Source organism: Phyllopteryx taeniolatus, chromosome 1 (genome assembly GCF_024500385.1).
Source record: "Phyllopteryx taeniolatus isolate TA_2022b chromosome 1, UOR_Ptae_1.2, whole genome shotgun sequence".
Classification (NCBI taxonomy): Eukaryota; Metazoa; Chordata; class Actinopteri; order Syngnathiformes; family Syngnathidae; genus Phyllopteryx; species Phyllopteryx taeniolatus.
This window is the reverse complement of record NC_084502.1, coordinates 11937266-11961812: the sequence shown is the minus strand read 5'-3', so window position 1 is coordinate 11961812 and position 24547 is coordinate 11937266. Positions and strand designations below refer to the sequence as shown.

General features: G+C 43.9%; 1 protein-coding gene across 5 annotated transcripts in view; it reads left to right on the top strand.

The window, feature by feature from the left end:
• Window positions 1-280: 280 nt before the first annotated feature.
• hsd17b10 (hydroxysteroid (17-beta) dehydrogenase 10) overlaps window positions 281-24547 on the top strand; it is a 24572-nt gene continuing 305 nt past the window's right edge. Inside the window, exons 1-7 of one of the 5 annotated variants that reach the window (XM_061771871.1) lie at window positions 281-437; window positions 1596-1913; window positions 8571-8735; window positions 11018-11182; window positions 12599-12727; window positions 17717-17825; window positions 24476-24547. The exon at window positions 24476-24547 is cut by the window's right edge and continues 305 nt beyond it. In XM_061771871.1, coding sequence (XP_061627855.1) covers window positions 8574-8735; window positions 11018-11182; window positions 12599-12727; window positions 17717-17825; window positions 24476-24547 — 637 coding nt within the window. In that variant the 5' untranslated portion in view covers window positions 281-437; window positions 1596-1913; window positions 8571-8573. Of the gene's footprint in view, window positions 438-1595; window positions 1914-6856; window positions 8232-8251; window positions 8418-8570; window positions 8736-11017; window positions 11183-12598; window positions 12728-17716; window positions 17826-24475 lie in introns of those variants that run through there. The other 4 variants (XM_061771880.1, XM_061771863.1, XM_061771853.1 and 1 more) reach the window with 4 other exon arrangements.

Genomic DNA, 24547 nt, shown 5'->3' with positions numbered 1-24547 from the left:
TAATAACATATTATGAAAGGTAATTTGAGCAAACATGTTATTTCGGAAGTGTGTACTGTATCACACTGGTAGCGCTTCGCATTAATGAGTACCCAAGAAGTAGCTCTCAGTTTCAAAAAGGTTGGTGAGACGGAAGTGGATTTTGATTCCTGATCCCAGAGAGATTGTTCCCATCCCTCATCCCGAGCCCAAATTTTACAGAATACCCCTCTATTCCCACGCGACTCTTGTGCGAATCCCGAAAAAACGTCAGCCTCTACCTCAAACCTCGCGAGATTCGCTCAGCCTTGATTCCGTCCGAAAGATGGCGACGATGACAATCGGAACCAGTCGAATTCGGGGAATTGTCAAGATAAGAAGCTGTCCTTGATTTTTTTGTTTTGTTTTGTTTGTGTTTTGGCGGCGGGAGCTGCGCGAAGCAGACGAAGGCGTTCCAGGTAGACACAGCCGCGGCTCGGCTCGGTTACGGGCGGACTGGAGCGTTCGACATTGACGCAAGCGCCTGTTAGCCGCACGTTAGCTGTATTCGTATTCGTCTTTTGACGCATTTTTGAGGCCGTTCCGCTTGAAAAGTTCGTCGGGATGCTGGCTGGTTGTTTTTAGCTTCGAGTTGCTTCTCATCTTAGCGCCCTTTACAGAAGCGGCTAGCGAACGAGTCACAAGGCTCAGATGGTGATCACATTAGCCTTTAGCCTTCACCTGAGCTTGAAGGAGACCACATCGTTAGCCAAGCACATATTTGACATTTGAAAAGTTTCACGTCACAGCACCAAACAAACAAAGTCATTGCACAAGTCAGTTGGGTACCTTCTGCAATCTAGTGGGAGAGCGTTGAATTATCTTATACATCACTGGAATAGATAGATGAACAGATGTACAGTATTTGTAGTGAATGACGAATGTTCTAAGACCAATTAGGTGAAATTGGATCTTTTCCTACAGTACACCCATGCATTGTTTCCCAACTTTTAGATTTAACATTTGAAAAATGTCTTGGCACCCCACCAAACAAAAATGGCTGAAGGAAGTCTATTCCCAAATCAATTATTTCTGGCGTAAGGTCAAAACCTCCTCTGTCCAAATTTGGTCGATTTCATATATTTTCCACAAATCAACACTATTTAGTAGGCATTTGGTCAGTCCCCTCATGACTCTGTTATAGTTACACCTTTTGACTAATCTAAAGTGTTGGAAATGGCTTGTTCTCTTTCACAATGAGACAATTTAAATGGCTAACAAACTTGCTTTTGAGGGAGGCGGATCCTGAAAAGTGATGCTTTTGGACATGGCATGATTCCGCCCGCCGGCGGTCACGGTACGCTGCTGGCATAGATAAACAAAGATGCATTATTTGTGGTCATATTTGTGTGACTAATTAGGTGATATTGGCACTTCATTTAAATGTCCAGTTGATATTTATATTGTGGCCACAATTTATGTCATGTCTGGTGCTCCTCCAACTCTAAAGAAGTTTGTTTTTTTGCTCTGAAAAAATAAAGGTGGGCAATGGGTGCTTTATGGAAGTAGCATTTTCCCAATGTGACAATCATGCATCATGTGTTTTCTTTTCTTTTATACTTCCCCTTCCTCCCAAGATTGCTGCTTGAGACTTGAGAGCATCACCACGACACCTGTGACAGCATAGCGGCCACCTTGTTTCTGTGACATCGGCGTGTGGTGGGGCTGTGCGATGAGGTAGTAGTTTGTATAGTTTTAGGATCACACCAGATCTTGGAGATAACTATACAGCCTACTGTCTTTCTCACGGCAACCAAACCGTCCCGCGCACGCCGAGAGGCCGCCACGTATCGGTCGCCACGGTGACCGATGTCGGCATCGCCCCCGACGTTCCTTCGGCCGTGAAGCGGTGGAGGACTTTTCGGTGACGTTTGTAGCTGTGCTGCAGTGAGGTAGTAAGTAGTGTTGCTGTGGGACACGGGAGACGTCGGCGCCCCCTGTTGCAACAATACAACTTCGCCGTAGCAAATGCTTTGTATTGTAATGCTGTGCAGAGAACATTGGCACTTATTCCATAGTGTCTTCAGAAAAATTCCCCCCCAAAATTAACTCAATAGTAATTTTAGGCTTGCTTTCTGATGAATTATTTGCCTCCACAAATGAGACACGTGGGATTTTTTTTCACAGTGGTAAAATAGAACTTGTCGTCCCATTTACTGCGGAAGTCGCGTTTTTGTTCTTTTGTCTGCCATGTTTTGTGGGGTTAAATCATCTCAACGTTGTTGTGCCTGCTAGTGTCACTCCACGAACGCTACGGTGTTTCCCTCTCCATAGACGATCATTTGAGAAAAAGGTACACGCGTAACGTCCATAAAGCCCAAATATTGGGCCGATCGTTGTCATATTTTCAGAGGTTGAAGCTGTTGTCAATAGAAATTTTTGTGATTGGTGACAGTTTTGGGACATGAAGCCATGTTGCTTGCAGGGTTCATACATGAGGCTTGCAAGGATGCGGCACTCGCCCGCCAAACCGCCCGCTGTGTTTTTTGCCATTTTAATGATGACACCCTAAGAAATGACAATTTTTAGTGTATAAAATTAGCGATTGAACATAATTTAGGGGTGCTAGCTGTTGTTCATATAATAGTGCAACAATATATGACAGCAGTAAAATGTATAATGGCAATTTGAATAAAGCGGTGTTTGGAAACTCAAGCAAGATGACTATTTTTTTCTCATGAAAAGTTGTCATTTTGGAGGCGAGGGAATTCCACCTTACAGCGACAATATATAAAATATGACTAAATACTGACACTTTATAGTATAGTACATTCCCTTTTCCATAGCGGCTATGCAGTGAATTTGGTCTCAGCTGATGTCACACCAAGACGGGGGCGTCTCCATTTTGGCCGTTAAAAGGGGTGGGGGGGGTGTTCCAAAGGCCATTATTTGCCATTTGCTCCAAAATGGACTGGTATTATTCATACATGCAAATCGAAATTCGCTGTTTTGAACTCAAAATAGGCCATTTACGTGAATCGTATAGATCAGATGACTTTTTCCTTGGGGGGGAGGGGGGGGGGGGTCACTGTCGTTGCATAAGAGTCACAGGAGTTGAAGAGACCGGAAAAAACTCCATTATAATTATCTAAATGTCGCTCACTACTTTTATTTATCAATTATTGCGTATTTATCAACTATTTTGTGTGTGAGACTTTGACTTCCGCATTGGGCGCTGTTTCTAATTTACCGTGAAGGCAACGGGGCGCTACTCTTGTTTACATTAGACAAACAAAAACAACAGCTTTCATGGATTGTAGTATTTGTCTGGTACTGTCTGCCCAAATGTGGATATTTCAACCCACTTATAACTTGAGAAAACACTGTGCAGTAAATTGCAAATGTTTTCTTTTCCTTTCGTTATTATTGTTTGTGCTATTTACTCAGTACTTGAGTAATTATTTCACTGTGTACTGTTTACTCTTAAGTAATTTTTGGGAGGACTGCTTTTTACTTGAGTCACATTATTGTCAAGTAACAGTACTCTTACTTGGGTAGAATATTTGGCGACTCTACCCACCTCTGGAGCGGACATCCTCTTTTGCTACTCTTACGTTTAAGCAACATTTTTGCTCATCAGATCAGCCAGTGTCGTATTTGTTGCGCTGGTCTTTTGTATTTTTCTGTGGGTCGCGGCCCTGGTTGCGGTTCCAGCGGAACTGCGAAGCACACGTAACATCGGCAACAAAAGCTGATCTGCTGGTACATCTGGTATTAATTAGGAAACGGGCCTACAATTATCTAATTAGTTTACAATGTTAATGTTAAATGTATAAAGCGACGGAGCGATGTTGGTGATTATGTCACAACACAGAATGAACTAGCTTTAAATTCAGAAATGGCCAATAAAAACAGAAAAATATGAGTATTAATTAATTGGATGCATTTGGGGTTAGCTTTTGAAGTTGGTAATAGTGAAAAATGAAGTGAACCAGACAATGATTTGAGTCGATTCTTTTCCAGAATGAGAGTGCTTAAAGAGGAAGATGCTATTGATGTGGTGCAGGTGGAGATGGGCCTGGCTCCAGCAATGAAATGAGGGAAATTTCATTTTAATCTTAAATTTGCACATCAACATGTACTTGAGCGGTGTAAATAAATGTTTTTCTGCGTGAAGAACATTTGTTTATTTTGCCTTATTTTACTCTTCACAGTCTTCCAGATTGCTTCATTTATGTTAAAATCAAAAGAATTCTCTGCGGAGGCTCTAGGGGACCCCCCCCAGAGCCTCTCCTAAAATGTTTTTTTTTTTTGTCACCTTTTTCATGCCTTTGGTGTGTGCATGTCTGATTATTGGAAATGACTGCCACTTTAATTTTCTTAAGCAAAAAATACATAAACTCAACTCGGCTTTACACGATCAGGATTTTGGGGGCCGATCAGCAAGTTTAACAAACCGATCACCGATCCAATCTCAAGATGGAGGAATGTGTCTATTTAAATGACCTGTTCATTTACTGTATATACTTGTGTACTTACTTGCTCCAAAAATTATATTTACAATAAATAATGTATCTTTGTTCCTGTATTTATGCCAGTGAGGCATAGTGACAGACAGAACAAATGAATGGTCTTCTATTAGATGGCAGGAAGTAAATACAGTAATTAAAGTATCCACTTTTTGTGACATTTTTGTTTGTTGGTGTGCCATGAGATTTTTCAATTGTAAAATATGTTCCTTGGCTCCATAAAGGTTGGAAATCACTGCGCTCGTCAAATTGTGTATTCTAATCAGTCAGGTCAAACCAACATTACAACATGACAGAAATAATGGCTGCTAATTTACTGTAATTAAATTATTTTTAATTAAATGACTTCACCCACACCAAAACTTTAGAGCATGATTCGACAGAACGGCGGCATGTTTACGTACAACCATTAGCCCTAGCGCTAGCTTGCTAACATTTTTGTTGCCTGCTTGCGAGCCGTATCGTATTCAAAGTACGTGAACGTACCTCAAGCAAGCCTTAAACAAACGTCCTCTCCTTTCCTGAGCACCGGTGACCACCAACACACGTTTTTACCAATTTTGTCCTTATAATACAAAGTCGCCACGGTAATGAGTGTATCCAGTCGCATTGGAGTTGACAAGATAAAGCCAAATGATCGTAAAAAATGGGATGCGGTGGTATCGAAACACAAGATTTTATTGCAGTAGTCTGACATAGTGCAATCTGGAAAGAGCAAATTTGTCTTGTATTCTGTTCCGGGCATTACGTGTTGTCTGTCTCAGACGTGTTGTCTGTGCTATACCGCCGACATGTATTTTTTTTAAATAACTTTATTGGCCGTCAGATATTTACAGTACTATGTCAAAAGACATGCGACAAGGCAAAAAATAAACTAGCTTTTGGATTCAAATATACTGTGCACGATGGAGACGTGGAGTGAATGTCTTTTGCGGAGCCGATCGATCACGTCATTGATCGGATCGGCAAATTATGACAAAGCCGATTAGCATAAAATGCTAGGTCGATAAAATTGGCGTAAAGAGTAAAATCCACTTGTAGTTATATATGGACCATTACGTAGAAAAGTAAAGATGTAATTGCAGTGGAACCTCGATATTACGGACTAATAGGGGCAGGGGGTCCTCCGATATAGCCGATTGTTACATTGAAGCATTTTTTATTTTATTTTTTTTATTTTTTTAAAGGGCTAGAACGGCCAGTACAGCACAAAGTTATTGTGAATAAATATTTTTAAAAAAGGTTGGAAAAGTTTAAAATGTTATCCAAACTTACCGCACCGGTGGGCTTGGTCATGGTGACATTCTTGACGTACAGTACTCATCATAGGCGACTCGCCTTCATGAGCCATGAGGAATTAGTGTGCTTTCTAGTTCCAAATCAATTGCCAAAGGCAAACGGCTGGGAAAAAAAAACAAGCTACAAAAAATAACATGTTTCAGACTCCAAAGACTTGTTTTGTACTCCTCAGAGTAAACGCCACAGCCATGCTGCTCTCCCTCTGCTCAATGCACAATAGACAATAAAAAGAACCATCATGACGTGGCTGCCACCAAGGCATGTCTTTTGGAATTGGATCTAGTCATACTGTATATCTGTGACGGCAGATACGTCAGTCCCATTCTCTGGCTGTGTTGCGCTACAGCGCCAGTAAACAACAGCGTCCAATTCTGGAACTAACTGACTTTGTCAACGGCAGTTTAAGTGGAAACTATTTTTGGACACATTATTCAGTCCCAACGGTCTGTTTTATCAAATATCTGTTATATCAGGATTTCTTGATTGAACAGGTCTGGAGGTGATCAGAGAAAATTAACCAAAAGTTGTGATCAGCCACAATTAAGTCATGATTAAACAAACTCTTTGTGTGCATTGCCAAAAAGCTCTATTTTTGTTTCATCTGTCCATAAAATTTTGTTTATTTGCTATTTTGTATTAAATGCAACTTCTCTCTTGAAAAATGTTTTTCACTTGATTGACTTAAACTTTATGGGTGCCAGTAATAGTGAGCACGACTTTGTGTGTGTACGGTGAAAATATATATAAAGCGGCTGAAATAAGTATTTAACACGTCACCATTTTTCTCATTAAATATATTTCCCAAGGTGCTTATTGACATGAAGATTTCACCAAATGTTGGGAACAACCCATACATACATATATACATATATATACATATATATATACATATACATATATATACGTATATATATATGTATATATATATATATATATATATATATATGTACGTACAATGCTAGCAGATATTGATAGTACTGACCTATTGGGAGCTGAACACACGCCTCAGCGCACTGTCTCAATTGTGACTGCACAAGCAAGTTGAGTCCAATCGAAATCAGCAGGCAAGTCTTACTGCAGCTAATCAGTGGAATTTTGCTTATGTGGAGGGTAAGCTGTGGAGAAAATACTTGAAATGCTAGAAAAAAAAAAACTGCAATTTTGGAATCAGCATGCCAATTTTGGTTTTAAACAGCATACAAATCTAACTCAACAGATTTTATTTTCTTCAAATTGTTCCCCAGTGTATCAAACAGCATTGCAGCCCCTTGTCAGTGCAAATGAATATCCTAATTGATGGCCTACAAAATGGCCTGTATGCACGCTCGCCACGCAAGACCCCATTGCTGAAAACAAACCATGTCAAAGCTCGTTTAAAGTTTGCAGAGCAACATTTGGACAAGCCAGTTAAATGCCGGGAGAATATAGTCTGGTCGGATGAGAACAAAATTGAACTGTTTTGATGCCGTAATGAACACCAAGTTTGGAGGCGAAATGGCACTGCACATCACCCTAAAACACCATTGCAAGAGTGAAGTTCGGAGGTGGGAACATGATGGTGTGGGGCTGCTTTTCAGCAAATGGGACTGGTAAACTTCACATATTGAAGGAAGGATGAATGGGCAAATCTACAGAGACATTCTTGGCAAAAATCTGCTGCCATCTACGAGGATGACGAAAATTAAACGAGGGTGGACATTTCAGCAGGATAATGATCCAAAATATACTGCCAAGGAAACGCTGTTGGTTTCAAAGAAAAAAAATAAAGTTGCAAAAATGGCCCAGCCAATCACCTGACTTGAATCCAATGGAAAATCTATGGAAAGAACTGAACCTCAAGGTCCGTGTGGAGGAATGGGCCAAAATCACACCAGAGCAATGTATGTGACTAGTTTCTCCATACAGGAGGCGTCTCGAAGCTGTCATTGCAAAAAAAGGCTTTTGTGCAAAGTATTCAATAAATACCACTTGGCGTCTTCAATACGTTTTCCCTGTGTCATTTCACATTATTACACACAACTTCATTTATGAGCTTATTTGTTCTAGTTTCTTTGTATGTATGGATCAGTTGGGTTGTTCCCAACATCTGGTGGAATTTTCAAGTCAATTGCACCTTTGGAAATATATTTGAGAAAAATGCTGACGCGTTAAATACCTATTTCAGCCGTTATACATGCATATATGCACTCTTAAAACTGCTGGGTTAAAAGTAACCCAAATTGTCCAATTTTATTTGGGGATGTGGGAGGAAACCGGAGTGCCCGGAGAAAACCCACGCAGGCACGGAGAGAACGAGGCCGGATTTGAATCCGCAACCTCAGATCTGTAAGGCAGACGTGCTCACCGCCCTCGTGTAGTGACGCATCTGTCAAATACACGATCTTTGGCCAACGGTGACGTCACGGCGGCATCAAATCCAACATGGCGAACATTCGGTGTGTCAAGGTGAGAAAAGAAGAGAAGAAACCCTTGTCATGCGTCGTCGTAGTCGTCGTTGTGTCGGACTTCGGAATGTTGACGATTGCTCGTTTGTTGCCCGTGAAATGTTTTCGTCTCGCAAGTTTTGCAGTTAACGCGAACATGTCCACACTTGCGTCACGAGCTGTCCGCATTCAGCCCAAACTCCTGAAGGTGCCGCTGCTGACTTTGTTGCCGACTCTTTTTTTTGCACGCCGTTAAGACCGCGTCAAGTCGACCGGAGTCGCTGCGGTCATCGTGTCCTTGTGTTGTCATCAAACGGAGAAATGTATTCGTTTTTGTCTCTGACTGGCTGCTTCTTCCCAGGGGATGGTGGGCCTGGTGACGGGCGGGGCCTCGGGATTGGGCCGGGCCACGGTGGAGCGTCTGGTCCAGAGCGGAGCGTCCGCCGTCATCCTGGACTTGCCCTCCTCCGAGGGCCGAACGCTGGCGGCCACCCTGGGAGACCGATGCGCCTTCGCTCCAGCGGATGCAAGTACAAAATTGACGATCGCATTCGGCACTCGCTTGTCAAATTTCAAAGTTGGAAACTTGCTCTGGAAATGTGTGGACGTTAACCTGGAGTTCACTTCATTGACAGTTGGCACTTTATAGGAAAAGAACTATACAATCGAGATTGTGGTCTAACGTGTCGAAGGCAGAGCTAAGATGCCGCAGAACCAACAGAGTTCATTTCAGGTTATCAGCATTTACTCTCAAATCAAAATTTGGAGGAGGGCCGTCCCAGCGCTGTGCTTCATCCTTAAACTGGACAGATATTCATTCATTCATTTTCCGTACCGCGGGTCGCGGGCGTGCTGGAGCCTCTCCTACCTGACTCTGGGCTAGAGGCGGGGTACGCCCTGAACTGGTCGCCAGCCAATGGCGGGGCACATAGAAGCAAACAACCGTTCGCACTCACATTCACACCTACGGGCAATTTAGAGTCTTCAATGAACCTCTACCGTCCATGTTTTTGGGACGTGGGATGCAACCGGAGTACGCGGAGAAAAGCCTCGCCGGCACGGCGAGAACATGCAAACTCCACAGAGTGGAGGCTGGATTTGAACCCGCAACCTCACAACTGTGAGACAGATGTGCTCAGCAGTCGTCCGCCGTGCCGGCTAGACTGATACTTGTCAGGAATATTAAAATTTGCCAAAAAGTCAGTGAGTTGAAGAAAAACTAGTTTTTCTAAAATTAGCTACAGGTCGGTAGTTGTTAAAATCATTCAAATCGTAATTGCTCTTCTTCCGAAGTCGCCTTACTACTGCTGCTTTGAAGGCCGCATGGAGGTTCCCGTTTAAAGAGAGAAATTGACAATGTTTAAAAGCTCTTTTCTAAAAAACCAAAATGTTTTAAAAATGGATGTTGGCATTGGGTCTAATGCTTGGATCAGATTACAAGACAAATTTGGTCTTTCCCAATTGCAATATGGCAGACTACTGGCATCAAATCTCGGGCAGTAGCTCGGGTAGACAGTGGCAACACAACACGACATGACATGTATTCCGATAGCACAGAAGCATCTTTTACGATCACTGGGCTTTATCTTAGCGGAACCGCAAAACGTGTCAGGGTCAACGCGACAGGATACTCTCGTTACCATGGCGACAACAGGAACTATGCGCCGCGCCAATGTACTGTGTGTGTGGGGGGGGGGGGGATGAGGAAAAACGTGTGGTGGTCATCACCGGTGCTCGGGAGAGGACGTTCGGTCAAGAATTGCTTGAGGTATGTTCACATACTTTTAATACGATACGGCTCAAAAGCAGGCAACAAAATGTTGTGTAGCCTAGCAAGCCCGTGCTAGCACTAGCGGTTGTACGTAAACATGCCGGCATTCTGTCGAATCATGCTCTAAAAGCTTCGGTAAACATTGGTTTGTGTGTGTGAATAACTGTTGACAACGGCAAGCACGGCAGGCGACACACAGCTCACAATACGCAATCCTGTCGGTCGACGTCAAGGTGCGCTGCCGGAGAGTTGTCCTTGCTATGTCACACTACGCAGAAGATATCCCAAATAATCAAACATGCTAGACTTTTCATTTTGGCATCGTATCGTTGGACGTGGATTATGTCACGCTACAAGACATTTTGTAGCTAATCGGGCCAATATCGGGGTAAAATCCTGTAGTCTGATCTAGGCATATAGGACGTGGTGGGCATCACTGTGGAGAGAACTTTGTCAAGCATCTCAGTGTTTGCGCAGGTCAAGACAGGCACTCAGATGTGTCTAAAACCGTGTTATGCACAGTTCGTCGCAGTCTTATTTTCTCTCAACCGCCCTACATCTTCTTTTCATCGCTCGGTGAAAGACGCGATCCACCGCTTGATAGATGCTAACATACCTAGTTATAGTAACACTCCGTTATGAATAAGCTCGCAAGTGCGCCCAAAATGATTGACACCTCGTAAGTCACTCCTTCTGTCTCTGAGTGGTTGTTTTTCCCTGGGCATGGTGGTTCGTGGTGCACCAAAGGCACGAGATGGAGCCAGAGAGGGAAGATTTTGTTTTCACATCTCATTTTACTAATTGCCTGGTCATTCATAATGACAGTTTTAATATATAAATGACCAAAAATGGCAAAGTCCTCCTTTTATAATGATTGTGTCAAAAGGCCATAATGAACCTTTTGATGCTTGCTGAGCCTTAACTCATTGAATAAATTTGCCGTTAATTTCCATGCAAAGTTTCCTCGGCGAGGAAGCAGTTACCATAGTCGCCTTTGAGAGCACAAATCGGGTTCCGAGCATCACGTTATCTCGCAGGTGACGTCGGAGGCGGACGTGCAGTCCGCCGTCAACTTGGCGCGAGACAAGTTTGGCAAATTGGACCTCGCCGTCAACTGCGCCGGCATCGCCGTTGCGGTCAAAACCTTCAACTTCAAGAAGGACGTCCCTCACAGCCTGGAGGACTTCCAGCGCGTCATCAATGTAAGACGTCGACGTCGGGCCGGCCCGCGGGGCCTTGAAACGCCGCACTTTTCCTTCACAAAAGAAAAGGAAAAAAAATACATAAAAATGTTCCCCTTCTTCAATAAAAATAAATAATAATAATCAATATTGAGGTTATTCTAATCAAGGTTTGCTTTTGGCATTTTAGTTTGCTCAATTTCTCTTGAAACCAAAGTCAGGCTTGAACACAGTTTTTTCCCCCAGAATTAGCTTTTATCAACTTCAACAGAAAGATTGACAACTTATTTTCTTTACAAATATTGGGGGGGAAAAGTGCTTCCTCTTGTTGGAAATGTCCATTTAAACACAATCTTTAACGCATTTTAAGAAAACATTTTAAATGTTCAGCAATTTAACATTAATAAATTACACCAATGTTCTCATTAGGATTAATATGTAACAACAAAAGTGTCACTAAACGCAACATGATTACGTTTAGTGACAGTTTTGTTGTTACATATTTATAAACTAAAAGGAAAAAAAGACAGGTGTTTCCTCCTTTCAGCATTTAAAGTGTCGCTCAGGTTTTGGATAAATTGCGATGAATTTACGATTCCATTGTAACATGCTGGCAGTTTTGCACATCTCTGCTGAGACAGCTACAACATTATTCATGCACTCACCGTAGTATCGTCACTCTGCATAGCTCTCTATTTGCATATCTGTTGTTGACCAATACTGGCCACTCATGTGCTTGAGAAGTAGCTGCACCATTTGCACAATTGTCACTGTATCAGATTATCGCTTTATTAGTCATTTCAAACTGCCCTCAATTGCTCGATGACTGCATCATTTGAACAATTACCATATGACTGGTAACTTTTTTTATTGCTCAGTGACTCTCCGTAGTGTATTTTTATGTTTCAAAAGTATTTTTTGTTACAATGGCTGGCAGTTGTCGTACTACAGCGGCTCCAACTTTCGGAGACCTATCCACGCACCTTGTGTGTTTTTGACATACTTGGCAAATGAAGAGGATTCTGATTTGGATTCGAAGCCGTCATTGATTCATGATTTCAAAAGGGGTGTAATTACTTTTTCACACAGGGTCAGGTAACTTTGAGTAGTTTTTCCCCTTTAATAAATGAAATCACAATTTAAAAACAGCCCTTTCAGTTCACTTGGGTTATATTTGTCTATTTACATTTGTTTGATGATCTTAAACATTAAAGTGGGGAAACTATGGAAAAATATAAGAATTGGAGAAGGGGGGGGGGGGCAATACCAGTAGTTTTTCATGGCACTATAACGATTACTTTCTATCAATAGCAGTATAATACTATAGAATTATAACAATAAGATCATATTACTAGTGTACACACACAACCTTATTCCTATCATCCAAATGATTGTGTCAGTAGGAGCAGTAAAAGTGATTTAGAGTGTGCGGTGCAGGTGAACATCGCAGGAACATTCAACGTGATTCGCTTAGCGGTGGGCGCCATGGCCAAAAACGAGCCGGATGCGGACGGCCACAGAGGTTGCATCATCAACACCGCCAGCGTGGCAGCCTTTGACGGGCAGGTGAGCTCAACACAAACGCAAACCACATCGTTCATCTGGCCGCCCATTTTCTAGCATGCTTATTCTTATTTGATTCTTATTTTTGATGACAATAGGGTTATAATAAAGGGTAATAATTCAAAATACAATTTTGAGTCTTCAGTGGCCCTAACAAGTATGTTTTTGGAATGTGGGAGGACACTGGAGTAGCAAGCACTGGTCCCCCTGCTTGTGTGGGTCTTCTCCAGTGTGCAAACTTCACACAGGAAGGCCACAGCCTGGATTCAAACCCGCAACCTCAGAACTGTGAAGCAGATTGACTTGAATAAATCGGCACCACAAGGTCACAGCATGGCACTATTTCTGTTTTATTTATTAAAAATTCGGTAGATATGTCGAACATGAGTGGATATACACAAAAGTCTGAAGAAGCCACGCCCGAAAAGTCACAGGAAGTCCGCCACCCACTCTAGGCTCATCTTGGCCAATTACGGGCCTCCTTCAAAGACGGCCCATCGTCACCAAAAGTGAATAACCGATGCAAGGCAGAAGTTCAGTTGCATAACGTGAGTTTGTGTCATACCTCGTGCTGCCAAAGTTTGGCTTTGGAGCAACGATTTCAGGATCGATTTGTGCCCTTCAAAGAGGAACTAGTCCAAGTGGTTTTGTCCGATTGCTTGCAAATTGGAGGCACCCACACCACAAAGATGTGCCACCAGAAATTGCCAAGTATCTGGGTTTTCATTATTTACTCGACAGATGAAAGAAGCTAAATTGCGAAATGCGAGTTTTCATTATCCGTGTGATGACAAAGTTTGAATTCAAAGCGGAGATTTTAGATTTTTTTACTGATGTGTTGGCACTCAATGGAAAACCCCTTTGACCAGCTAGCAAAAATTAGCATTAGACATCACGGGAGGGATTTCCCTTCAAATAACGAATATTCACACAAACGCTGTTCTCACACATACATGCGGGTCATATAAAAATACTCATCAGCATATATTCTTTCCAATCTGTGGGAAAAAAAGTTATATTAATAAAGGCTGCCACTTTGTTCTTCTACTCTTTATCTTAATGTAAGTGTATCTCTATGCATGCGCCACACTGCCCCTCAGAGGTTAAGGTGTGCACAGCAGGTATTTCTTTTAGTTTAGTTTTTTTCAAATTGCTCTTTAATATATTATTTGACTTATTTATTTTCAGGTTGTTTTTTAAAGTTATATTTAGTTGAGTTTTATAGTTGAATGAATCCCAAGTTTTAAATCAATGAATAACAGTGTTTATTAATTGTGATTTCCATAATTGCCCAGCACTGCAAAGGATAGGTACCCCCAAAAAATGTGAATTCACAAATTGTGAACTGCAAACAGGTGGCAGGTTAATCTCCCGCGCTCACGTGGGCGGCAGCGCCCGCATTGCATCACGTGACCGACGTGGTCTGTTCTTAGTCACATGCTGTGATGACGTACTCCGCTTTCCCCTTGGTTCTTCAATACCGCCATCTTTAAAATACAAAACACTAGACTTTACGCCAATCTGATCGGTTTGATCGGCATCGGCCGATAATTTGCATTTTATGCTGATCGGCTTTCATGTCATAATTCGCCGATCCGATCAATGACGTCATCCATCGGCTCCGCACGAGACATTTAACGCCGCATCTTCGTCACGTATGAATCCAAAAGCTAGTTTATTTTTAGCCTTGTCACGTGTCTTGTGGCGCAGTACTGTAACTATCTGACGACCAATAAAGATTTTTCAATCTTGTGGTGTAAAAACACATCGTCAGTGTGGGACTATTTTGCGGTGTCTCAGACACACAACACGTAAGTTATTTGCAGTCTGTGCACAACTGAAGTGCGTCATCTAAATGCTTCAAAACAGCAACTTTGATCGGGCACCTGAAGAATGTACACGAGGAGGAGCGTGCCGCTTTCAAGCAATGCAGCGTTGGGGGGGGGGGGGGGGGGGGGGGGAACAAAACAAAGGAAAAGTCAAACAGACGCAAACTCTGGACAATACCCGTCCATATAGCCGGGACAGTGAGAAAGTTAGAGTAAGCATGTCATTAACAGTATTTGTTAAAGTAATTTTATTACAGTAAGTTAGCACCCATTATTTCTGTTATGTTGTAATGTTGATTTGACCTAAACTTATGTCAGTGGCCAATCCTTGATTGCCCCCTGGAGGTCATTGATGTTTTAACTTTTGTCTAAAATGCTACAGAATAATTTTGATGGCACTGTACTCAGTATACAGTACACAAATATATACAATAAATGAACAAGCCATGTAAATAGACACATTGCTCCGTCTTGTGATCGGATCGGTGATCGGTTATTGTTTTTTTTAAACTGATCGTGTAAAGCCTACAAAACACCTATGGCGCTGCCTTCTTGATCAATTTTGCAATACAATTGAATGCATCATGTGGGCATCTAGGTTCATTTGTTCTAGCAGGCACTGTTCCGCGGTCGCCATTGTTGTTGCTGTGCGCCTTGTTCCGGAAAGTAAAAACGCCTCCTGGAATTGGCCATAAAATGCAGAGGAAACTCCACCATGTGGTGTCCAAGCCAATACCAGCCGTAGCGACACCCCCGACTTGGAGAAGAACTGCAGCGCATTTTTAAAACGGCGCGCGTGGGTTGCGCTTGAATATAAAGGCAAATTGCGCACGGGATGGCCTCAGTGACGTCAGCGTGTCACCGCCCGCGCAAGTATAAAGAAGCTATTACTGGTTTTATTTTCAGTAGGGCTGTCAAAATGCTTGTGCATGTGAGATCTCAATCACAAAAAAATATTGCATTCATCATCATGCCACAATATTCACGATAGGTTGTGGTCTTGTCTCCGTATAAAATAATTAGCTAATTATTCATTATTTTGGTCCAGCTATACGAAGCCAAGCCGCTTAGCCAGGCTGCTAGTGCGCTTCGTGACCTCATTTGAGTGTAAAGGCACCCGATTGGACGCGCAACCCATGTGACCATATGGGTACGTCATAAGAAATGCACTGATTGGCCCATGAGACCGAAAGGTTGCGTTGGAAAGGATGCAGATTGCAGAGAAGCATTGCAACTAGTGATGGGCACGGCAGTTCTTCTGAGTGTACTGAATCATTAGAACCAGTTTGTTCAAAAGGTTCTTCGTTCACCAAATTGTTCAGTTCTTTTTCACAAAATCATTGAAGTGCTTCCTCATTCAGTTAATGATCCATCCCTGAGGTTCACGTTCACTCAACACGTTCACCAAACGACTGCGTTGTTATTGTCACGTATTGTAAACTCGGTAAGGCGGGGAGAAAACGTAAGCTAAATGATCACCTCGCCATCTCTCTCGGCAAGCTCTCGAACACCCGGTTTCGGTTGTGACTCGTGAACATGCGTGCAGCGGGATCAGCTAGCGAACTTCCTTCCGCGTCCCCTTCCGTCCAGCTCGGCGTGACTTTTCTGCATTCCGCCGCGGTGGACGCCGTCGCTGACACCAGCACCCGCCAGCCGGCCTTCCTGCTCACTCACATGACTGTTATTGTCATCTGATGAGTGGAAAGCGTCTTTGAGTGTCTTTAGAAACTCTATATAAGTTTCATGTATTATTATTATTATTACACAAAACGCTTTAATAATTCCATTAGCGAGACAGGGGGGGGTGATATGTATGTGTTAATATATAAGTTTTATTTTACATTTCTTATGAATCTTTTCATTTCGGCCGCTTGTATCCGGCGTCTTGTTCTTTTGACCATAGGTGAGGGTAGGAAGTACACCAGTACATTCAGTTTAAGTCCCTCCCCCGAACGAATCACTCTTCAGTTGTTCAGTACACCAGTACATTAAGTCCCTCCCCCGCCTGCACGCCGCTGCCTGGCGGTGGCTGCTCATTGGTCATTCGCCGAAGTGAGTGACAACGCTGGCGAATCACAAATCACATTGCAGGACGTTTAATGAAATCCCGCCTCGCCTGCACACTGGCTGCTCATTGGTCATTCGCCGAAGTTTCAGAAGTGAGTGATAGTTTTAGCGCGACCGTTTCCGCTCCCAGCCGACTCGCTCGCCTCACGGCGGCGGCCAAGCTCAAAGAACGAATCATTTTAGAAACTGATTCAGTTCAGTACGTTCACTAAAAAGATGTGTTCTTCTTAACGAAACAACACTAATTGCAACTTGCTAAGCCCGTTAGAACATCAAGTCGCTTCGCAAGCGATTGGGCGAGAGGCGACTTGTTGTTCGCGCCGGCCTCCGTCCCAGCGAGCGCAGAACCACCTGCCGGGATCGGCTGGCAGCGGACCTCCGCTTCGCGCCAGATGGGACTTTCTAAATTGCATATAGTGCAGCAGTGAACTGTCTTTTATTCAAAGCACAAGTATAAAATGCCTCCTTAAAGGAAAATGTGGTATATTTGGTGCCGGTGATTAATTGTGATTAATCAAAATTCTAAAGTGTGATTAATCTGATTCTTAAAAACGGTGAGGGACTGGTTAGCACATCTGCCTCACAGTTCTGAGGACCGGGATTCAAATGCCGGCCCCGCCTGTGTGGAGTTTGCATGTTCTCCCAGGTGCCCGCGTGCGTTTTCTCCGGGCACTCCGGTTTCCTCCCACATCCCAAAACCATCCATGGTAGGTTGATTGAAGACTCTGAATTGCCCTTAGGTGTGAATGTGTGTGCGAATGGTTGTTTGTTTATATGTGCCTTGCGATTGGATGGCGACCGGTTCAGGGTGTACCCCGCCTCTTGCCCGAAGATGGCTAGGATAGGCTCCAGCACACCCGCGACCCAAGTGAGGATAAAGCGGTACAGAAAATGGGTGGATGAATGACAGCCCAAGTTTTCATGCATGTTGAAGCCCCCAAAAAGGTGGCCATCAATTCGGTGGACGAAGAGACTTGAATGTTAATTTCAAGTGTGCTTCGTAGCCGCCTGCTGCTTGCGACCGAATTACAACTTTGAAGAGCTTGCCTGTTTATTGAGAGATGCCAACAGACAATGTCGTACGCTTTGCCTGCAGGTTGGCCAAGCTGCGTATTCGGCGTCTAAAGGAGGCATCGTTGGAATGACGCTTCCTGTTGCCAGAGATCTTGCCCCGATGGGGGTCAGGGTCATCACCATAGCACCGGGTAAGCACACAAAAGTCCATTCCCCTCCATTGGTTAGGTTTTTCCCATTAAGCCAAACTTGCTCAAATATTATTCAAGCCACCGTGTCATCAACCCGGAGTTCTGCTTGTACACGGAGAGTACGCTTCCCGTTTTCCGGGTTGGGTCATGTGACGTTCGCAACGCAAGCGGGAGAGCAGCGTCACTTGTCTGTTTAATTCTTATTCCAAGAACGCAATTTTAACCAGAATACAGTGGACCACCGCTTTTTGCGAATAGGTAACGGGCCAGATCGCGAATAGCGAAAATCTGCCAATAATTGTATTGGAAAGATTTTTGTTATTTTTTTCTTGTTCTTTTCAACCCCAAAAATTGTAGAACTGCCAATGAGTGTTTTTAGGGTTGGGTCCCATCTCAAAAAAAGAAAAAAAAAAAAAACACGAAAAAAAACCAAGAAATCCACGACCTAGGTGATACCGTGTGTGCCAAACCGTGAGTATGTGGGAGTCCTCTGTAGCGTGGTGCTCAAACGCCTACTTTTTATCCTGGATGAAACAAAGTGCCCTCTTTGCTGCAGCTTTTTTTTTCCCATTCATCAATATTGAAAAGAAGAGTCTCAAAGGTCTTCACAGGCCCACACTTGGCAATGATTGACGACATCCCCTAATCTAAACCCCGCAATCGGGTAAGGAAAAACTCAAATCCCCCTTCCAGGATGAGAAGGCTGCAATGGATGTCGAGTGGGCAACATTTATCACTTAGTCTGCTGCTGTAAAATGTTAAATAATAATAATAATTACCCTCTCTGTCATCAATTTACCTAAAGTGTTTTGAAATCTGACTGGCATTTATAGTATTTGAGTCCTTGGTGAATTGTTCCCAGTGACCATCCTTCTCCTTCCAAAAACCTGCCATGTGAAGAGGGGTGTGTTGACTTTTGTAGCCTCCCTTCACCTCTTTCGTTAATACACTGGGACCTCGATATAACAGACCACAATATAATGGATATCAGATAAAAAAGAACAATGTGTCCAAAAATAGTTTCTATTTGTGACTTAAACTGCCGATGACAAAGTCTGTTAGTTCCAGAATAGTCCGCTGTTGTTAACTGGTGCTGTGGCGCAATGCAGGCAGAGAATGGGACTGACTTATTTCTGGGTCAAAGATATACAATATGACTAGATTCAATTCCACAAAACGTCCCTACGTTGAAGGGGCGCGTTGACGTGGCGGCCGTTTGAAGATGGTTCTATCGGTTGTCTACTGCGCAGAGAGAGAGCGCCATGGTGGCGGTGTGTCTGAGGAATACAAAACACAAGTCTCTGGAGTTTGGAACGTGTTATTTTACCTCTTTAATCTCGTCTATGGCAATGGACTTGGAACTAGGAAGCAGGGCTGCACGATATTTTGTTTGAGCATCGTCATCGTGATCTACATGTGCGCTATAGTCACACGACGGGGTCCGCTGCGATGTTGGTGAACTGTTATATACACTGAATCAACTGTTTGGTCAGGTGACCTATGTTGCGGTAAATTATAACGCTTCAAACAACACCCGGAAAAGCCTTGTATGATAACTAGGAAAGACAACGCAGGAAAGAATGTACGCCTGCTGAATTTCCTATTTACTCTTCATTAATTGAAACTTCTGTAGGCAGGCACGCAGCACCATGAGTGCCTGCGGTGCGTTCAGGGACACTGCGTAAATGGGGGTGAATGTGTTCTTTTGTAATACAGTACATAATTGTAAAAATGGATCCGTAGGAAAATTATTTGGATCAGAATGCTTTAGTTAAAACACTGTATGATCGATCACACTGTGACAATGTGGAATTTATGTTGTTTCGTAATAGAAGAGAAGTAGGCCTGTCACGATAATTACTATATCGACTTATCGTTCGATAAATAAAATGGACACAATAGTTGTTCTGTACTCGATAAATTGTCATTGTTTTGGTGAGCCGAGAGTTGGACGGCTGTGTAATTAGCAGCTAGCGAGCTCACGGACGGGGCGGGACTTTGGGCAAAATATTTCTGCCAGCGCTAGTACTTCTGGGGCCCACAGTCGCCATGGCATCAAGGTTCGAATTTTGTAAACACTATCTGCCAGTCAATGCAACGGCATGCTCCCAAAGTCAAATAAAAGGGTTTGAGTTTCAGCCAACAAAAAGCACTGCTGAAGTGTGCCTTTGTTTGAGGCTTCTATAATATTAGGGCAAAATGAAGAGCGACGAGGAGAACTTTTCCCATTGTGGAAATGTTACACCAACGAAACATATGGCGACAGATTGCTTGTTGTAGTTTGGAGCTTGTGGATGATCAAAGGCCGACATGGAGCCGGTCGGTCTCAAAGAATCGAGCCACGTAAGTGGGACATAACTCCTTTCAACTCTGCATCTCCGTGCTTTTCCGGGTCGACGTACTGTTTTAAAGGCGATGGGCACATACGATCGCCCAATTATACGATCGCTACGTTCTCAGGGCGAGTTCAATAAAACGATGACTCTTGTGTGGTTGCTGGCTTCCCCCAAATGATCATCCATCCATTTTCTGAGCGGCTTTTCCTCACAAGCGTCGCGGGCGTGCTGGAGCCTATTCCAGCTATCATCGGGCAGGAGGCGGGGTACACCCTGAACTGGTTGCCAGCCAATCGCAGGGCACATATAAACAAGCAACCATTCGCACTCACATTCACAGCTAACGGGCAAGTTAGAGTCTTCAATTAACCTACCACGCATGTTTTGGGATGTGGGAGGAAACACTCGCAGGCACAGAGAGAACATGCAAACTCCACACAGACGGGGCCGGGGATTGAAACCTGGACCTCAGAACTGTGAGACACCAGAGAAGAGTAATGTTAATAAGCCTCCCAGATTTCCATCCATCCATCCATTTTCTGTACCGCTTAACAAACATACCAAATTTGAATCACTAAGTACATAAAATCTGGCTTCAAAACTTAAAAGGGCCACCTCTCAGCTCTCAGACGTGTCGAATGGATGCGCCTAAAGGAATCAAACATGCTGAGGGGGGGTGATAGCGTGATATAAAATCACGTTAGGACGCTCAACTTCAAAATTTAATGTTTATTGTGGACTATAATCATAAAAATAAGCACACAAGTCAACTTAACCTGGTTGTCGGTGACATAATGTCACAGCCGAACACGGCCCCTGATGACAGCGTGATGGTAGGAGGAACCCCGGGTAGTTAGACGGTCGGCACTGCCCTGTTCGCTAGTATTAAGTCATGTTCGCTCTCCTGAAAGCTGACAAAACTATCCGTCGTAAAATGCGCACTGCAGAATCGTGTTGATGTGCAGCTCGCCATTCACGCGTCTTTAAAAAGTAAAGAGCTGTTCTGTAAATTGAGGCATCCTGTGAAGACGCATTTTCGGGCTGCACGCTGGCGTGGTAAACGGGCCTTGATATGGAGGCTAAGCTCAGCTAACACTCAACTGAGCAGCCAAACGAAATGACGTCACTGGCACTAGAAAGTATACGCCCCGGGGCTATGTTTTTACATTTACATTTTTTTATCACGACAGGCCTAAAGAGTAGATAAGATATTTTTTTGTTAATATAACCAGCTAGAGCTGCTGGGAATGCAAAGTTCTCAGTCATTTCAGAATCACAATCATCTTTATTTGCCAAGTATGTCCAAAAAACACACAAGGAATTTGTCTCCGGTAGTTGGAGCTGCTCTAGTATGACAACAGACAATAAATTGACAGAGAATACCTTTGAGACATAAAAACATAGTCAGTGAGCAATAAAAGATTACCAGTAATGTGGTAATGCCGGTACTTTATTTATTTATTTTTTTTACAATTGTGCAAAATGATGCCGAGTCCTCCAGCAATTTAGAGCCGTTTGAAATGACTAATAGAACAATAGTCTGGTGCAGTTACCATTGTGCAAATGGTGCAGAGACGTCGAGAAATTGATGCAATTTAAAGTGATGAGTAGTGTGATAATCTGGGACAATGTCAATTGTGCAGATGGTGCAGATACTTTGCAAGCACGAGTGGCCAGTATTGGTCAACAACAGTGACAATAGTCAACAATAGTGCAGGGTGGCGAGACTATTACAGTGAGTGCACGAATAATGTAGAATTGGCCCAACAGAGATGTGACAACAATCTCAAGACAAAATTGGCAGCATGTTCTTATGGAATTTAAGAAGTTGGCAAGAGGGATGAAGATGTTGGAATGTCTGCTTGTCTTAGTTTGCATTGATCGATAGCGCCTACCTGAGGGAAGGAGCTGGAAGAGGTGGTGAAGAGGATTTTGCACGCTCTTGTCTTAGTTCTGGCAGCATGCAAGTCCTCAAGGATGGGTAGGGGGGGTACCGACAATCCTTTCAGCAGTTTTGATCGTCCGTTGCAGTCGGAGTTTGTCCTTTTTTGTGGCAGCACCAAACCAGACTGTGATGGATGAACACAGGACTGATTCGATGACTGCTGTCTAGAACTGCCTCAACAGCTCCTGCTGCAGGCCGTGCTTCCTCAGAAGCCGCAGGAACTACATCCTCTGCTGGGCCCTTTTGAGGGTGGAGTTGATGTTGATCGCCCACTTCACGTCCTGAGAGACCGTAATTCCCCAGGAACTTGAAGGTCTCGACGGTTGACACACCATCGTTCCTGTCTTACTGTGTTGCGTCTTTTTGTTTGCACATTAAGGACAACAGTCCTGTTTTTGTTTTCCTCATTAAAAAAAAACCACAAACACCAAGCAACACGTTTTCCCTCATGTTTTTGAGACTGTAGGGTGAAAGCTGGCATCTAGTGTGGACTGAATGGTTGGCAACAACGGGGAAATGAAATTTCCAGGGTAATAGCCTGTCAGCAACATACAATATTGAAAAAACAAACAAACTGTGAACTAGTTCGTTTTTGGACCGTGAACTTAGTTCAAAATTTTTAATTATGAACTAAACTGGTTCATTTTTGGAATGGCTACAGAAGTTCATGTGGAAAATTCCCCAACACTGATCCTGTATTACTTCACATGGCAATATATATCGGTTTAAAAAAATAAAAATAAATTTCCAATATCGTGCAGCCCTACTAGGAAGCACACTAATTCCTCGCGGCTCATGAAAGTGACTCGCCTATGATGAGTACTGTACGTCAACAATGTAACCAAGACCAAGCATATCGGCGTGGTAAGTTTGGATAAAATCTTACACTTTTCTAACATTTTCAAGCTTTGTACTGTACTAGCCGTTTTATCCATCCATCCATTTTCTACCGCTTATCCAAGGTCGGGTCGCGGGGGCAGTAGCTTTAGCAGGGACGCCCAGACTTCCCTCTGCCCAGCCACTTCATCCAGCTCTTCCGGGGGGATCCAGAGGCATTCCCAGGCCAGCCGAGAGACGTAGTCTCTCCGGCGTGTCCTGGGTCGTCCCCGGGGTCTCCTCCTGGCGGGACGTACCCGGAACACCTCACCGGGGAGGCGTCCGGGAGGCATCCGAATCAGATGCCCCAGCCACCTCTTGTGGCTCCTCCCAATGCGGAGGAGCAGTGGCTCTTCTCTGAGCTCCTCCCGGATGACCGAGCTTCTCACCCTATCTCTAAGGGAGAGCCCGGACACCCTGCAGAGGAAACTCTTTTCGGCCGCTTGTATCCGGGATCTCGTTCTTTCGGTCACGACCCACAGCTCGTGACCATAGGCCAGGGGAGGAATGTAGATCGACCGGTAAATTGAGACCTTCGTCTTTTGGTTTAGCTCGTTCTTTACCACAACGGACCGATACAAAGTCCGCATCACTGCAGACGCTGCACCGATGAGCCTGTGGATCTCCCGTTCCATTCTTCCCTCACTCGTGAACAAGACCCCAAGATACTTGAACTCCTCCACTTGGGGCAGGATCTCATCCCCGACCCGGAGAGGGCACTCCACCCTTTTCCGACTGAGGACCACGGTCTCAGATTTGGAGGTGCCGATTCTCATCCCGGCCGCTTCACACTCAGCTGCGAACCGCTCCAGTGAGAGTTGGAGGTCACGGCTTGATGAAGCCAACAGAACCACATCATCTGCAAAAAGCAGAGATGCAATGCTGAAGCCACCAAAGCGGACCCACTCTACGCCTCGAAATTCTGTCCATAAAGGTTATGAACAGAATCGGTGACAAAGGCCAGCCTTGGCGGAGTCCAACCCTCACCGGACACGAGTCCGACTTACTGCCGGCAATGCGGACCAATAATTTTGTACTGTACAGTAATATGGATGCATATGGCCACAAAACAATAGTACTTCAATGTAACAGACAATTGGGTATATCGGATGAGCCCCCTCCCCCTATTAGTCTGTAATATTGAGGTTCCACTGTAGTTGTATCATTAACCGTGTTGATTGTGTTAATCGAAATAAATACGAGTGAAATACTACAGTTATTTTCTAAATCATATGAATAATTTTGGCCAGGAGTTTTTTTGTTTTTTTTTTGCTTGAGCAACTGCGCCCCAAAATGTCTGTGCACCTACCTGCTGCTTAGGCTACTGGGGGCACATAACATATTCTAACATTCATAGAGACAGAGTTCCCCTTCAAGCGGCGGGCATCTACTGTTGTCAAACGTTTGGTCTTTGCAGTGGGTCTCGGTCCCTAACCCTGCGAAAGAGCGAGTGAGTGGCCTTTGACCCTAATCCACAAATTTGATCCCTGCAGGCCTGTTCTCCACTCCCCTCCTGGCTGGGCTTCCGGAGAAGGTGCGCTCGTTTCTGGCTCGCCAAGTGCCCT